Genomic DNA, 16,572 nt, shown 5'->3' with positions numbered 1-16,572 from the left:
CGGTCTAAAATGCTACTTAAATTATAAAAACCTGGGCTGGTGTCATGGCACAGTGGGTGAAGCCACTGCTTGCAACACTGGCATCCCATGTCTGAGTGCGGGTTTGAGTCCTAGCTACTTTCCTTCTGATCTAACTCCCTGCTAAAGCACCTGGGGAGGCATCGGATGATGGTCCTGAGCAACCAAGACCCAGATGGAGTTCCTGGCTCCTGGCTTTGGCCTGGCCCAGAATTGGCCATGCAGCCATTTTGGGAGTGAACTCACAGCTGGAAAAATCTGTGTCTCTCCTTTTCCGGCTCTACCACTCTGCCTTTCTACTAAATAAATAAAAATGACAAAAAGCTGTCTGCACAGAATGAGAACATCCTTGCTCCTGTGCAGAGTACCTGCAATGCCAGGACTTTGATTTCCACAACTGCCTGTTGTGCCCAGCAGTTGATGGAGCTCTGCTAAGTGGCTGCTGCTTACCCAAGTCTTGGTTTCTTAAGAGTTAGGCAACTAAAGACAACTATAGAAACTGCAGTTTTTAGTCCCAATTTGACCTTCAGTGTTCTGAAACTCATTTGCCCTAGTGTCTTGCCAGGGTCTGTGCAGGGACTTCCTCTCGCTGGGTAATATGGTTCTGATTAAGGACATCCTATAAGACCCAGGAGGATGGCCCGAGAAGGGGAGTGAATTTCCGTCCTCCGGTCAGATACACGATATTGAAGACCAGAAGGTATAGGGAGTTTCTCTTAGGAAGACTCAGAAGGAGAATTAAAGCAAATGGCTGACAAATTGGCTGTCTTTTATGCAAAGTTGACAGGCAAGCCGGCCTCAGCAGAAAGAGGATATGCAGAGCCCTGAGGCCAAATGGCTGGGCAGGCAGGCAGGCAGGCAGCAGGCTTTTTGAAGTCCAAGCTCCCAAGCCACTACTTTTAACAACAAAGCCTCTGCTGAATTGCCTCCTCAGAAAGACAGGAAAATTGCCCTTCCCCCCCAACACACACACCTCCAAATATCATAGTTCCAGAAATGACAATACATTCCCCTCCTTCTTCTTGCATTTGAGGCTAGGATGAAATACCTGTATTGTACACAAGCAAGGGTCTGGTTTGTTTTATTTTTTTCTCCCTCCGGGTTTTCTGAGTTGGGTTCTAAATGCTAGACCTTGCTCAGAGACCTTTGCCTGTGGTCCCCAAGATCCTGGCTCAGCCCTGGGAGAGCAGAGAGGTGACTGATTCTGAGGATCATGGAAGATGCCAAGTGCTCTCCCCTGGTTGTACAGGCATGGGGCTAAGGACAAGAGTGGTGTCAGTGGGCACTGGAATTTGGAAAGCTTGGAGTTTTTTTTTTTTTAACCAAATATCTCAGAATCTACTAATACTTGTAACTCTAATATGATTTTCTTGTTAATCTCTGTCAAGCCATGAAATCTGATATGTTAACCATGACTAAGCCGTGAAATTTGTCAACTTTGTCTGTGATTTACACAAGCTTTGCTTTTTTTTTTTTTTTAAGTCTTACACAGAGTGCAGAACATTACTTCCCAGCATGCTTTTCCCAGCAGGCTGCTGGTATCCTATGACAACAAGTAAGAACAGCGTGTACGAGGCATTGCTCATGCTGCTTCAAGGCCCAAGGACAGATAAGATAAATCCTAAAAACTAAATAATACATTTTCCTTGGAGGTGATGACTATGGACATGGCGAATTTGCTTAGATGTCAATAAGTATAAATAAATATTCAAAATAGTTTTATGGTCCATATCATTCAGGATGATAGTAAATACCATGAAATAGAGAGTTTTTGAGAGCAAATGAATAAAAGCTGTAATTTTGGGAGTTGTAGGTTATATAATTCATCTCTTCAACCCAATATGAATGTAGGCTCTGAATTGAAATCTTTGTCATTGGCCAAGTTGGTGACTTTGTGTAAGTCTGAAGCTTTTTCCACTTGGTCTTTGCTCCTGAAAAATGAGAATGATAGTATCGGGGCCTACTTTGTAAGTAGCATTAAGGCACAAAAAGAGATACTGTTTTTGAAGCCCAGGCCTAGGCACACCAGTCCTTTATTCACCTGGACTCCTGATATCATTGGTGTGACAGAATATAATGAGCTAATAAATCACACGAAGTCCTTAGCACTCAAAAGAAAGTTAAATTCCTGTAATTTGGGAACTTTTTTTTTTTTTTCAATTTTACCAGAAGATAAGTAAGCAAGTTTTAGCCAAGCATTGCCTGATCTGCACAGTTTTTTCTATGAAAGGCAGAAAGAAAAGCTGCAGAACTGGAGCGTGGGACGGGCTGAGATGCCTTTCTCTCCTGTGCCTGCCAAACACTTTCCCTTGGACTCAACAGGAAAGTGCCCGGTCCCGCTGTCCCCCTGGATGGACTGCACTCTAGAATCTCGGAGCAGATGATCAGAGGACTGGGAGTGCTGGGTGACTTGGGGCAATCACATAGTCCAGTCGTTTTAAAACTGTCTTTAATACAAACTCTTCTGCTGTGCTCCGAGACCTACACAACCCCTTCCCAAATACCTTCCTCTAGATCCACGAGCCATAACCTGTGAAAACAGAGTCAAGTCAGTTTGCTTACTTCCCAAACAATGACACCTGAGTTTAGGTGAGTTGCTTCAAGTCTTGACACTGATGACCAAGAGCATCCTGGCCATATTTTCTTGCTTTACCTAGTTCCTTTGCCCTTACCCCAACTTCTTTCTTTCCTGCAGAAATGGAAGGAAAAAGAAAAAAAAATAAGGCTAAGACTTCAGGATGGCCCAGTGGTTCAAGAACACTATCATGGAATCTATGATCTCTGTACCCCCACTTCCAAAATGCAATTCTCTACAAATTGTTGTGAATGTATGTGCTTGCATTTTTCCATGCAGAGCATCTGTAAACTTTGATCAGATTTTCCCAAAGGAGTTTGTGATGCCTAGAAAGGGTTAACAGTGATTTCTCTATAATTCGTGCCCCTAAAAGTCACATTTCCAGTTCTGATCTTGAGCTGCAAGGTTAACAATCACATCCACTTTAACCTTTCAAGGCAAATGTAGCATATAATCCTACAAGTGCCCGAGGTTCCAGGCTTGCTTGTAAAACATCAATTGGGTCATGAATTCCACAACTTTAGCTCTCAGTCTTAGTCCTAACTGAAATAAGCACCCAACCAATCTCAGAACCTCGTTAGTCCAAATTTGATAAAATAATTCTCATGTTATTTACAGTGCTCCAAATAAGAACATTTGTTTCTAGATATGAGCATCCATTTATTTGCTTAATTCTGTTTTGGTCTGGGCTAGGGTTGCCAGATTTAACAACTATACTATCATGTGTGTGTGTGTGTGTGTTAAAGATTTATTTATTTGAGTAGCAGTTATAGAAAGAGAGGGGTCTTCCATCTGTTGGTTCACTCCCCAAATGGCCACAACAGTGGAGCTGGGCTCATCTGAAGCCAGGAGCTTTTTCAAGCTCTCCCATGTGGATGCAGGGGCCCAAGCATTCAGGCCATCTTCCATTGCTTTTCTGGGCCATTAGCAGGGAGCTGGATCACAAGATGAGCAGCTGGGACTCAAACTGGCACCCATATGGGATGCTGGCGCCACAGGTAGAGGCTTAACCTACTACGCCTTATGTACTGTAATACATATTTGAATTTCAGATAAACAAGTAATTTGTTAGTAATGTGCTTGCTTGGAAAGGGGAAAAAGTCGATTAGCTTTGTGCAGATGTGAAAAAATAGCCTTCTTTCAACCTAGAACTTTGGTTGTAAAAATGAAGTTTACTGTAGACAGTCACAGGAGCTTTTAGAGCATGCTGGAAATATTGTAAAACCGCTCTGGGTGATAACTGCACAGTTCTAGAAATTCACTCAAAATCAGGAACTTTATACTTAAAAATATGTGCATTTACCTTAGAAAAACTTTTCAAAATTAAAGGAAACCTTTATACCAACCATTCCTTAATATTTTATCCTGAGTTTCAGACCCACTTGAAAATATGAAAAACCAGAAACCTGCTCCTCAGAGTAAAGCAGGTCAAGTACTTAGACCAACAAAGCCCAGTATGCACACACAAACCAGCCTGGGTCCCTGACTCACCTGGCCAGGACCTGCTCGGAAGCCCCATTGGAGTCCGAATATTCTGAAATTCCTGGGCCAGTCTCAGCCGATTGTGTGAAGACACAGCTCAGAAAACAGCCAAAGTGCAGTAGACTCTTGAATGACATGAAATTGAACTGTGCGGGTCCACTTACACAGAGATTTTCTGGCTTTTGGAGATTTTTAACAACTTGAAACCAAGTAACATAGAAATCTCAAAAAATTTAGAAAAAGATATGTTATAAATGCAAAAGGTGTATGTAAAGAAGTTATTTTATCTTTTACTCTAATACAATACATGGAAAATTATAATACAAAGGTCAAAACTTACACACACACACTTATAGATTGTATGTGGTACCTTTCACAGTCCAGAGAAATGTAAACAAATGTAAAGATGCATTATTTAATCACAACTACATGAACTTAAAGGCAGTACATACTGTACTACTGTCTCATTTTTTCACCCCACTTCCTGTTGCTATTATGGTAAACTCAAGTGTTGTGAGGATCCACTTGACATGCTCTGTGACATTGATCATCTCCGAATGGCTGTCTCTCCAGGAAATGGACATCACAATAAAAAGTGATCTCCTGAGGCTGTCATGCATTTTTGACTGTATACAATATGCACACTGCATGAAACACGTGTGTAAATTGACTTTATGTTGTCAGCAAGGCTTCCAGTCCACCACAGGCTACTAATAGCTAAGTGGGTTTTTTTTGTTTGTTTGTTTGTTTTTTAAGGTTTATTTATTTATTTGAAAGTCAGAGTGACACAGAGAGAGAAGGAGAGACAGAGAGAGAGGTCTTCCGTCCACTGGTTCACTCCCGAGTTGGCCGCAACATCCAAAGCTGCGCTGATCTGAAGCCAGGAGCCAGGAGCTTCTTCCGGGTCTCCCACGTGGGTGCAGGTGCCTGAGAACTTGAGCATCTTCCACTGCTTTCCCGGGCCACAGCAGAGAGCAAGATCAGAAGTGGAGCAGCTTGGACTTGAACTGGCACCCATATGGTAATGCCAGCACTGCAGGGAGTGGCCTTACCCACAAGCCACAGCACTGGCCCCAGTAGTTAAGGTTTAGGGAAAACAAGGTGTTTCGTAAAGGTATTTCAGATATTTTCAACTGTGAGGGAGAGGGGCTGCAACATCCCTAACTCCTGCCTCAGTCAAGGGCCAACTGTAATCAAAAGCCCCCAATATATGTTAATTTGATGAATTCTATCTTCTCGTTCAATTCAGTCCTAAAGGAGGGAACCCTGCCAGTCCAGTCTTAGTTCCTATTGGCATTCAAGGGCAAGTAAATGTCTTTCCTTGAAAATATTTAACAAAGACATCAATTTTGCTTATTTTAAATGTCTTCACCCATTTGTCCAACTAAGTGAGGCTTTAAAACAGTTTGGGGCTTTTTTTTTTTTTTCTGCAGAGTGAGTTGAGATTTAGATCTTTGCTAGAGGGATCATTTCTGTTGGGCCCAGCCTCTTCCACATTTTTGGCAGAACTTGAATCCAGGAAACAGCAGTCATCCTAAGATTCCATTTTTTTTTTTTCCTGTGGACTTGAGAAGCCAGACACCCACTTTGGAACTCACTGTATACCTGCCTGTTCTTCATTTCTAATTTTCTCCTCTACATCTTTTTCTTCTTACTGATATTTAGGTAAAATTACTTCCATTTGATACATTTGCCTCACACCAGCGTCCTTAGTGGATTAGCAAGTTTTGTGTGGCTGTGTAGCTGTGACAGACCACAGTTTTGCTATCTTTGGGATTTTCTTTTTAAGGTATTTCTCAGGAACTCTCGCAAAGTTCAAAAGAGAGTGATCATTCCCTTACTCTCACACTGTTAAGTAGAAGAGACAGTAATAATACAAAATATCACACTTTCAAAAATGCTATGAGGAAAACCCAATAAATACCTCAAATATTCTACTAAAGCACTGGAGCTGACCCCTCCTTCTGGCCATCTGGCAATGTCCACAGACGTTTTTGATTGTCCCAAGTTGAAGACAGAGGTGCTACTAGCATCTAGTGGGTAGAGGCCAGGGATTGAGCTAAGCATCCTACAATGCACAAGGCAGTCCCAGTCAACAAAGAATTATCTAGCTCTAATCGTTGATAGTACCAAGATTGAAAACTCTGCCATTAGGGAAATTCTTAAATTTTTTTGCTTTCCCCAAGGCCTGGGAAAAAAGCAAAGGCTCCATTTTGATGCATGCAAGTGTCCTGAGTTCTGGCACCCCACATGGATCCGGGAGTTGGAGAGCAGAAGGGTCCCCAAGAGCAAGGTCAAGGGAGGTCTCCTCAGCTCCAGCAGCTGTCTCAGCTCCAAAGAGAGACAACATTGACAAAAGCAGAAGACCAAAAAGTTACAAGGATGTTTAGTTTGTGATAAAAATCATTTTGCAGATCAAAGTGCTTCCTCATGCCCATAAAATGGCATATTCCTTAAATAACTCGTAAGTTGGAAGCGCTTCACTATTTTGTGAGCAACAGACAGGGCCATGCTCAATCCCATCATGGTCATCATGTCTAGCCAAGCTGTAGGTCGGCGCATGCTGCGTCTGCTTATTTTCTCCCCGGTGGTTTTGGACGAACCCATATTCTCATGTATCTGCTCCCTCCTGTCGGGGCTCTAGTCTCCATCAGTGATGCCAAGATGGCAGATGAACCACGAAAGCGTACCTCCTATCACAGGCAAGCACAATTAGGAAGAATGAGGCTCTTCCCCAAGAGCCTTAGCCAAGGCTCTGTGTGTCCGGTTGGCTTTGATTGGCTCAGATGCTTCTCCCAGAACCAGTACTAGGTAGGGGAATACCACCAGGAGCCTAAATTATCACGTCATAACCCTGCGTGCTGGAGTGGAATTTCATATGGTGCCCGTGGACTCAGGTAGGCAGTTTTGTTGTCTCAAAGGAGAACTGGGGCTCACCGGCACTGCGGGTTAAAACCCTAGCTGTATATAGATGCTCATTGGAGTCCCAGCTTCTCCACTTCTGATCTAGCTTTCTGCTATGGCCTGGAAAGCAGTGGAAGATGGCCCAAGTCCTTGGGCCCCTGCACCCATGTGGGAGATCTGGAAGAAGCTCCTGGTTCCAGGCTTCAGATCAGCTCAGCTCCTGCTGTTGCGGCCATCTGGGGAGAGAACCAGCAGATGGAAGACTTCTCTCTCTCCTCTTTGCCTCTGCCTCTGCCTCTCTGTAACTCTGCCTTTCAAATAAATAAGTAAATCTTAAAAAAAAAAAAAGAGTTGTGGTAGAGCATCAAACTAGGAGAAATGGAAGCCAAGGAAAATGAAAATATTTCTTTCTCTCTCTCTCTCTCTCTCTCTCTCTCTCTCTCTCTCTCTCTCTCACACACACACACACACACACACACACAGTCATACACTGCCTGCTACTAAGAGGTTTTGGATTCTGTGGAGCAGAAGACACAGGGTTGTGCTCTGGTTTTGCCCTTAACTAACTGCTTAACTTGAGATAACCTTATTAACTTCATGAACTCTACCACCTCTTTCTTACCTGGAACATAGAAGTTACTATCGGGGTGGGAATGAACAATCGAGCAAATATCCTTAATACTAGCAGAATAGTGCAAACAGGGAGCAGTGGTGGTGTCAGGTGCGAATGAATTCAGTTCAATCTGGAGTCTAGAAGAATCTAGGCCAGCTGTAACCCACCCAGCTATGCCATGCCAATCTTCGGAAGCTAGTGTCTAAATTTATCCCAATCCTCATTGTTGCAGGTCAGTGTGGGAAATCTTCAGAGGTCAATGATTGAAGTAATTGGCTTGAAAAAGTCTGTTAAATGACATAATTGGTTTTAATTACATAATTATGGCACTTAAAGTGTGGGGGTGAAAGGTTACTATTATATTTAGAAGTGAGATCCCCAAATGAAGCAAGGGTGTTTAAGTCAGCGTGTCTTCAAATTTCTCTATTTTTTCAGAGGGCAGCCAGAGTAGGCTGTCCTTGGCCCTGGTGATTGGGGGGGTGATTATCCTGCATGAGGTAGTGCCGGGGCTGCTCACAGTATCATAGGAACCTTTGTAAGGAGACGGAAAGGGCTTCCGTAAAGACCTCGTTGGGATCTGAAGTTAATGAGCAGTGGGAACTCAACCGTCAGCAATTGAATCTGATTGGGCAGGGTAATTATATGATTGCCCCTGGTGTTTGCACATGCATGGGGATATTTTTATTGGAAAAAACCTAATTGCTTACTTACTTAGTGGAGGGAAAACCTAAACAAATTTGTGTTGTCATAGGTTAAAAAGACATCCTTTCTTTGTCTCTACAATTGCTGCGTGCTCTGCTTCTTGGAAGGTTCTGTTTCATTCTGTGTTCGGTCAGGGCTATTGTTTGCTGCACTTGAACGACATGATCATATGAAAATATAAAGGAAAGCTACTTGGGCTCTGAGTTGTTGGTAAAATGACCATGTGTTTGTTGCCCTTCATAAACCATCCCTTACAATGGTCTCTTTCATAATGCCAAGGCAACTAGAACCCTGGACAAAACTCAAGCTGTTGGGACTTTCATAGGCTTTTTGTTTTGTTTTGTTTTCTCCCACAAGGAGGCCTCCTGACAAGATCGGCTTCATTAGCTCTTCTGGTTTCCCTTAGCTGCATAAGGCAAGTGGGAGGTGTCCCATTTGTGATAGCTTTTCTTTTCTTGTTTTCTTTTAAAAATTTCTTTACTGGGGCCGGTGCCGTGGCACACTAGGTTAATCCTCCGCCTGCGGCGCTGGCATCTTGTATGGGCACTGGTTCTAATCCTGGTTGCTCCTCTTCCAGTCCAGCTCTCTACTGTGGCCTAGGATAGCAGTGGAGGATGGCCTGAGTACTTAGGCCCCTGCACCCACATGGGAGACCTGGAAGAAGCATCTAGCTCCTGGCTTCGGATCAGTGCAGCTCCAGCCGTTGTGGCCATTTGAGGGGTGAACAGAGAGGGAAGACGTTTCTCTTTCTTATTGTCTGTAACTCTACCTGTCAAATAAATAAAAATCTTTAAAAAAAAAAGATTTATTTATTTATTTGAGAACTGAGTTACACAGAGAGAGAAGGAGAGACAGAGAGAAAGAGGTCTTCCATCTGCTGGTTCACTCCCCAGTTGGCCCCAACGGCTGAAGCTGCACTGATCTGAAGCCAGGAGCGAAGAGCTTCTTCTGCGTCTCCCACGCAAGTACAGGGGCCCAAGGACTTGAACCACCTTCCACTGCTTTCCAAAGCCATAGCAGAGAGCTGAATCGGAAGTGGAGCAGCTTGGACTTGAATTGGTGCCCATATGGGATGCTGGCACTGCAGGTGGCAGCTTTACATATTGTGCCACAATGCCGGCCCCGTGATAGCTTTTCATACATCAAAAATAGCAAGGACAGGAAGGGCAAAGTGCTCTCCATGCTGTTTCCCAGGGAGGAAGGCTGGGGTAAAGTGGGAAATTGCAAGGGAAGAAGCCTTGGGGCTTCCACATTGGCAGTGGCAACCTTCAGTCTAGCATCTTGTCCATTCCAACAACCCTGAATGAGGATGGTGTCTCACCTACCCCAGATGCTGATCCACAGAAAACTGATCACTGCACGTGGCTCTATTCTGTGGAAGTTCAACTCAACATTATTGTTTTGCTTGGTCTATTCTCATAGAAACATTCTCTCTATGCTCTAAGTTCCTTGCTTTTGTGAGATCTTACCAGAAAGATTGAAACAAAACTGGATTGTGGGAGCTCTTTGTGATGAGGGATGCAGATCCCAAATCTGGGAGCTCAGGTTGGATTTAGGATTATGGGCTGGGGAAAGGCCGAGTGTAAAGGGCTTCCAGCCCTTCAGACCTGCCATGCTCTCTTGTCTCACAAATCTTACATGGGTTGACCCCCCCCCCCATCTCGTGCGGCTAACTCTGTGGGTCCTCCTGGCTCAGTGTTAAAGGTCAGTTCATGCCAGTGTGGGTTGGCTGCCTTTGCTTAGTTCCTCACAGTATCCTGTAGGTTCCCTTACCCAATGCACTATAACTGCTCACCTCATGGTCTTTCCCTTGATCACTTATAAGCTCCACAAAGGCAGGGCCTGTGTTCGTATTTGTTAACAAACCGATCTCCAGAACCTGGCACAGTGCTAAATGAGTGTGGTGTGGATCGACTGAATGAGCAAAGGAATGGTTGCTGGTGTCCTAGGGAATTTTGTATGCTGCCCGGGTCTCCCTACCTTCACTGTTAATACTGCTTTCTTGTTGCTTATAATTTTCATTGCCCCAGATGATCCAGCTCTGTCGGAGGCACGTAGGCACAGCCAAATCTCATGCTGTACATTGATCACCTGTCCAACCTTTGCCTAGAGTGGGAGCCCCCAGTTCCTTCAAGAGATCCAACTTTACCTGTCTGTAAAGAAGAAGAGGAGGAGGGAGACAGCGGGGAGGATCCGGTGGCAGTTTAACACCAGAGCAGGTCCGGTGTTGACTTCTACCCTTTTGGAGGTGGGTAACTGCAAATGCTGTGGGGTGCTGGGTTTCCCAGAGACTGCATAATGACCTTGGATTTGGGGGCTCACATATTTTCTTTGCTGGAGTGCAGGGGTTGCTATTTTTATATGTAATTCATAGCCAGTCTGCTCCACAATTCCCACCGGCATAGACCAAGAATCTAAGTTCATCATCTCCCTGTGGTAATTGTTTCGTAGGCCTCATGGTGGCCGCACACAGAGCTGTTTGTTTCTTGGTGCGTGAATGGATAGGAAGGGCATGCACTGGTTGCTATTTAATGACGATTAGGTTTTTTATTTGCTTTTCAAGGCCTGTGATTGTCAACAGGCTTTCTTGTTTTGATTTCGTGGCTTTGGATGTTTAGAATCCCCCCTTCCCCAGCCAACCCCTTAGGCCCTGAGATCCTGCAAACCTCCTGTAGACAGATGAGTTTTGACTTTGTACTGCTCCTCAGTGCTTGGGCATAGGCCTACACAGTGCTGAGGTTGTTAACCAGCTTCTTCCCCAAGCTGAGTGTGAACTCATGGAAGAAAGTTTCCCCCTGAAGCCCTAAACCCCAAGCTGTCCAAGAGTTTGAACTGCCTGTTGGCGATTGCCCTGCAGTAATGATTTCTGGGTGGATGGACGTTTGCATTCGGAAACCACAGCCTCACATGTGGCAGAACAGAGTAAACCCACAGAGACCACGAGGCACTGGCCTTGTGCTCCTTGCGTAGCCGCCTGCACCCAGCTCTCCTCTGTCAGAAATCTGCTCTCCTGCTGTTGGTGCCCAGTCTGCATTTTTTTACATTCTTGAGTTGCATTTTTGCTTTGGCATAAAAAGTACCTAAGCTGGAACCTTGAGGGCTTTCTTCTAGGAAAGAGTTTGGCTCTACTCCGTTCTGGAATATGTGTGTACTTTAATGTTGCACGCTTTGAACCAAACAGCCATGGGCCATGGTGAGCTTTATTCCTGAGTTCTAAGGAGAAGTTTGGTGTAATGTTCAGTTTTGGAACAGCACCAAGGGATGCCTCACCACCGCATATCCTTTCTGGATCGAGGCAGGTAGTAACTGCCTACACAAATAAATCACATACTTTTGCCAAAAAAAAAAAAAAAAAAAAAAAAAACACACACACACACACACACCAACTTTGAATGACATTTAATTTATAATTAAACTTGGCAGTGCTGTCTCTGAAGTGTCTCATCTTGTCTAATCACACTGATCTGCTTCCTCTCAGTACTTTCGTAGGCAGTAAGCTAGTCCTTTGGTCAGCACACAATATGATGAACAGAATGATTTTTTTTAAGAAGAAAAAGTAAAGTTAGGATTTGATGATTGCCAAGTTAGGTCAGACTCAAACCAAATTAAATTAGAGTAAACGATTGCCGTATTAGGTCAAACTTTATGCACTCTGTTTCGAAAATATTTTTGCATCCTTTCCCGGATTGATTTATTCTGCAAACAGATTGAAACAATAGTGCTCTAAATGTAGTGCCTGACCCAGCAGCCCCATCCCAGCATCACCTGGGAAATTCTCAGGCCTCCCCTGAGACCCTACTCTGTAGGTGGGGTCCAGCAGGCTGTGTTTGAATGAACCTCCCTGTGATCCTGTTGCACGCCAAAGTTAAGAGCCATTGGTTTAAAATCCTGCCAGCGCGTAATGTGGGGTGTCAAAGGGTGTGACTATAGTCCTGCCGACCAGGAGCTCATGATCTGATCAAGGACAGAAGGCATAAATTCGCCAGACAGTTAAGCAGAGCAATCTTTATAAATGTACATTACATCATAGGCTCACTTCCTACCCGCACCCCCACCCCAGGCAGTTCCCTTTGTACTTGTAATAAATATAAATACCTGGCTAAGGCCTACAAGGCCTGGCATGCTCTGGCCCCTGCCTACCTTCTAAGCCTCATCTGGTGCTCCTCCCTCCCTCCTCCAGGACTGGGCCCCACTGCCCTGGCTTGCTTTCGAATCCTCAAACCTGCCTGCTGAGTGTGGTGTCAGCAGAAATGTAAGGAAAGGGAAAGAGGGATGGGAGAGTGGTGAGAGTTCAATAATAGACTTGGTCACTGAAGTAAACATTTCTAAACTGCTGGCCCCATTGGTTCATATATTGCTTTATTAATATATTGATCAATATTGATACTGATAATATAGTGATAGCCATCAGTATTAGTGGCCTTATCATAGCAAAGTCAGAACTATTTAACACAGTATGTCGTGTATTCGTGTTGACTTCTCACCGTGAGAGTTGGCTAGGTAGGCGTGGTGCTCAGCCGCACCCTGGGAACTGATTAACTGTGGCATTGGGAAGAGGTGAATTGCTGAGTATGGAATCCTCAGGGTGGACAGAGCCCAAGAAGGACTCTTCTTTTCTTTTCTTTTCTTTTCCTTTCTTTTCTTTCTTTTTTTTTTTTTTTTTTTTTTTTTGACAGAGTGGACAGTGAGAGAGAGAGTCAGAGAGAAAGGTCTTCCTCTTGCCGTTGGTTCACCCTCCAATGGCCGCCGCGGCCGGCGCCCTGTGGCCGGCACACCACGCTGATCCGAAGCCAGGAGCCAGGTGCTTCTCCTGGTCTCCCATGGGGTGCAGGGCCCAAGCACTTGGGCTATCCTCCACTGCACTCCCGGGCCACAGCAGAGAGCTGGACTGGAAGAGGGGCAACCAGGACAGAATCCGGCACCCCGACTGGGACTAGAACCTGGTGTGCCAGCGCCGCAGGCGGAGGATTAGCCTATTGAGCCGCGGCACTGGCGACAGAGCCCAAGAAGGACTCTTGATGCCTTTGTTTAGTTTTAGGAAAGACAGGACCACCTCCCTTCGGTTTTGCCTTTTTAAAAAATTATCTGTGAATGTCAATTTTGACTTTTGGGATGTTATCTATAATGTGTGATTTGGGAATAGAGCAGCTGTTTGCATTTTTATGGAATGGGAAAATCTCATATCTCAAGATTCTCTTCATAATGAGAAAGGGAAAAACACATTTTAATTATGATTTGCTTCTTTGAAAGATGAATTGGATTTGTTGCAAGGGGCTTCTTAAAGGGTCTAAGAACAAGAACAATGGTGTCTTTGGCTTTTGGTGTTGTTTGTGTTTTCTCTATCCCCAGCTCTAGCTTTCACAGTAGTGGGATTTCGTATGCAGTCTGGCATCTCCAGCTTTGAGGTGGCCCTTGCTCGTTAGGAAGCTCCTCATTTGAGATCTTCTCCAGAGAGATGAAAGTTTAGCTTGGAGGTGCCAAAAAGGACATTAGGGGGTGGGGATGGGGGAAGTGCTCCCGCAGCCTCTCACTTCCCCTTCCCTTGTAAGGAGCTCCCATGGGAGAGGAGGAAAGTCTCCTTGCTCCCTGGAGCTTCAGGGCACAGGAGGGAGCCCTTCCTGTTCCTAAGCCAGTCTGCCTTCCTGGGATAGGACAGATGCTCCCTGTCCCCACTCTCTGGGAACCTACAGCCTAGAGGCTGGGCAGGCTTTAGCAAATAACCACTTGTTCTCATGCAGGAAGATGCTCTGACAGATGAGTATAGGGAGCTAGGAGAGCAAAGAACAGGGGAACAGGCCCCTCTGGAGCTAGCAGGGAGGGACCTGGGATGCAGACTGACAGCTGAAAGATGTTCAGGAGTGCTTCCAGGTATGGGTCTAGGCCGGCAGTGTGGGATGGGGCAATGGGTGGTGTCCACATCACCTCCCACGGAAGCTGGAATTCTGCCCCCAGAGGCTACCACAGCAGAGAAGTTTCTAAGCATCCAAGGGAATGGTGAGGACACCTCTGCATGGTGAACCCTGGGGTACAGCCCTGTGTCTCAGGAGACTGCGATTTCCCAGTGACCCCCAACAGTAGATGCTCTGAGCCTGCACGTGCCCAGGACCTTTTCTTGGCTCCTCTAGCTCTTCCAGGGCCTCTGTCTGATTCCCCTCCTCAAGGGACTCTCCTCCTTGAGAGCAAAGTGCCTGCAAGGGACCTTCACCATGCCCTGGAGGTTTCTTACAGACATGGCGTTTAGGGGAGAGTTGGCGGCATCAGCAGAGATTCTCCTGGGGGTGGCCAGCAGCCATGGGGGTGAGGACCTGTGTCCCTTAATGCTTTCCTGACACAGAGGTATCTTTTTGTGTGCTCTGTCTGGCCCTCTAGCAAGGACGCACTTGAGGGCAGGTTCTCCATCTCTGTGCTCCTCAGTCCTGAGCACACCGGCTTTGCACCTATGTGTCACTCAGAAATCATTCACAAGTGAGAGAAGAGGTTCTGCAAATCCCAAAGTCCTTGCCACATGGGCTTTTTTCAGGGCTGTGAGATAAAAGCTATGTCTGATGCGTTCTTTATCTATCCACCCATCAAAAAGCAGTGACTGAGAATTTACTGTTAGACTGTAGTGCTGGAACACAAACCTTGGCTCCTGGGAGGTTCCCAGTGAATGCTGGCTGCTACAGAGGAAGTGGAACACTGACAGTCTTCTGAATCCCCTTGTGTTCCTGTCCCACCAACTTTTCCAGAAGCCCTGATTCTCATCGCTCTCCTGTGGTTTGGGAGCAGCAGTCCAGGGTACCAGGCTCTGAGTGTGTCTGCTTCTTTTCAGAGAGGCAGAACTCTCCCATAGGCAGGAGCTGCTCATTTCCTGAACTCATGACATGAGCTCTGACATTTTTAGAGTGTCTAGGGACCGCTTGCTGGTTGTCTGCAGATAGCCACAGCAGAGACTGAATGACAGGGAGAGGATGAGCTCTAGGACCATCTCACGGGCTTTAAAAATAGTTAACAAATTAATGAAGGTAGTCATTTAGGGTGCCCAGGTTTCTGTTTGCTGGAAAAGGCCACAGCTGTCCCTGAGAATGGGACTTAGAAAGGCAGTTCCTGTAGATGTGAAGAGTTTGAGGCTGGCATCCCAAACTGAATCTATACGTCAGTTCTGCCCAGGTTGTATTTGGGTTCCAAAACCCTGAAAACATAGCCTGTAATTCCAGTTCTTCTGGCTTTTGAGGAAATCTCAGATGATCCTGCTCACCAGGCCTTAAGATTATGAGGATGTGAGAACACAGGAGTCCCCCAGCTGCCGTCTCCAGTTTATTGATCCCTTATGTCGGCCGTGCTCAAACCCAGCTCACTCCCCTGATTTGAAATATCTCCCTGGTCTCCATCAGCACTGTGGCCCTGATGTGGACCTGCAGGAGAAGACGGTGCAGAGGGTGTGCTGTGGCCAGCAGCAAGCATGAATAATGTCCATATTTTCCTGTCCAGCTTCTTGTCCAGATGCCATTTGGCAGGGCCTATAAGGCTGTCCCCAGTTGCTTACCATGTAGGCTGTGGATAGGTGCCACACGGGCACTGGCCTGGGTGCTACCTTGGGGGTTCTGACTTCAGTACTCAGCGTGAGGCTTTAAGAGCGTGTCCATGTGGACGGCTTTGGAAGGCCTCACTGTGGCTTGTGCACCGCTCCTCTGCTCCCTGGTGCACATGTTCTGCACTCTTCCTGAGCTGGTATTGAGCCTTCCAGATCACTGTCACGAAGGCGGATTCAAACAAGAGCTCACCTGTGAAAAGAGGCTCTTAAAACTTAAAAGAAGTATAATACAGAGAAACTAGTCACAACATGTTGATTTGAAATCCTGTATATATATCAACTAAAACTGTGGTTTAAGGGGGTGAGGGGCTATGTGTGCCACATCTTCTGTGTAAAGATGGAGAGATATTGCTGTACCTGCGGGTATCCAAGGCCTGCCAGATTTGTCCTTGTCGAAGGCAGCCTCTTGTTTTCTTCCTAGATCCCTGTGGATTGTTTTTTTCTTTACAGTGACAAGTCGGTCATTTTGCTGGATCATTTCTAGCGTTTGCCTCCATTGTATTGTCCTGGTACTCACGGGTCCTTTGGCCCTGCTCCACGTATTTTCTGTCTGCTCTCATGCCTTTATTTGCACCTTTCCTCCGGGAGCATCAGATATCCTCTTGCTGTCCAGGTCCCATATCTACCATCTTTTTTACCATCTTGTCCCTTAGGGATGACACGTCTCAATCCTGAGATAACCTTACACATTTGTGTTGTTTTTTT

The 16,572-nt window shown here is 45.6% G+C and overlaps 1 protein-coding gene across 4 annotated transcripts in view; it reads left to right on the top strand.

Moving 5' to 3' along the window:
* Positions 1–16,572, top strand: part of ERC2 (ELKS/RAB6-interacting/CAST family member 2) — a 1,040,531-nt gene that overhangs the window by 927,356 nt on the left and 96,603 nt on the right. The window contains exon 18 of one of the 4 annotated variants that reach the window (XM_062201109.1): positions 10,325–10,408. The exons of the other annotated variants lie outside the window; for them this stretch is intronic. Within the exon in view, the coding sequence (XP_062057093.1) occupies positions 10,325–10,381 (57 nt within the window). The 3' untranslated portion in view covers positions 10,382–10,408. Of the gene's footprint in view, positions 1–10,324; positions 10,409–16,572 lie in introns of those variants that run through there. 4 annotated transcript variants of the gene reach the window in all.

This window comes from Lepus europaeus, chromosome 9 (genome assembly GCF_033115175.1).
Source record: "Lepus europaeus isolate LE1 chromosome 9, mLepTim1.pri, whole genome shotgun sequence".
NCBI classification, from domain to species: domain Eukaryota; kingdom Metazoa; phylum Chordata; class Mammalia; order Lagomorpha; family Leporidae; genus Lepus; species Lepus europaeus.
This window is presented reverse-complemented; position numbering and strand designations above follow the sequence as displayed.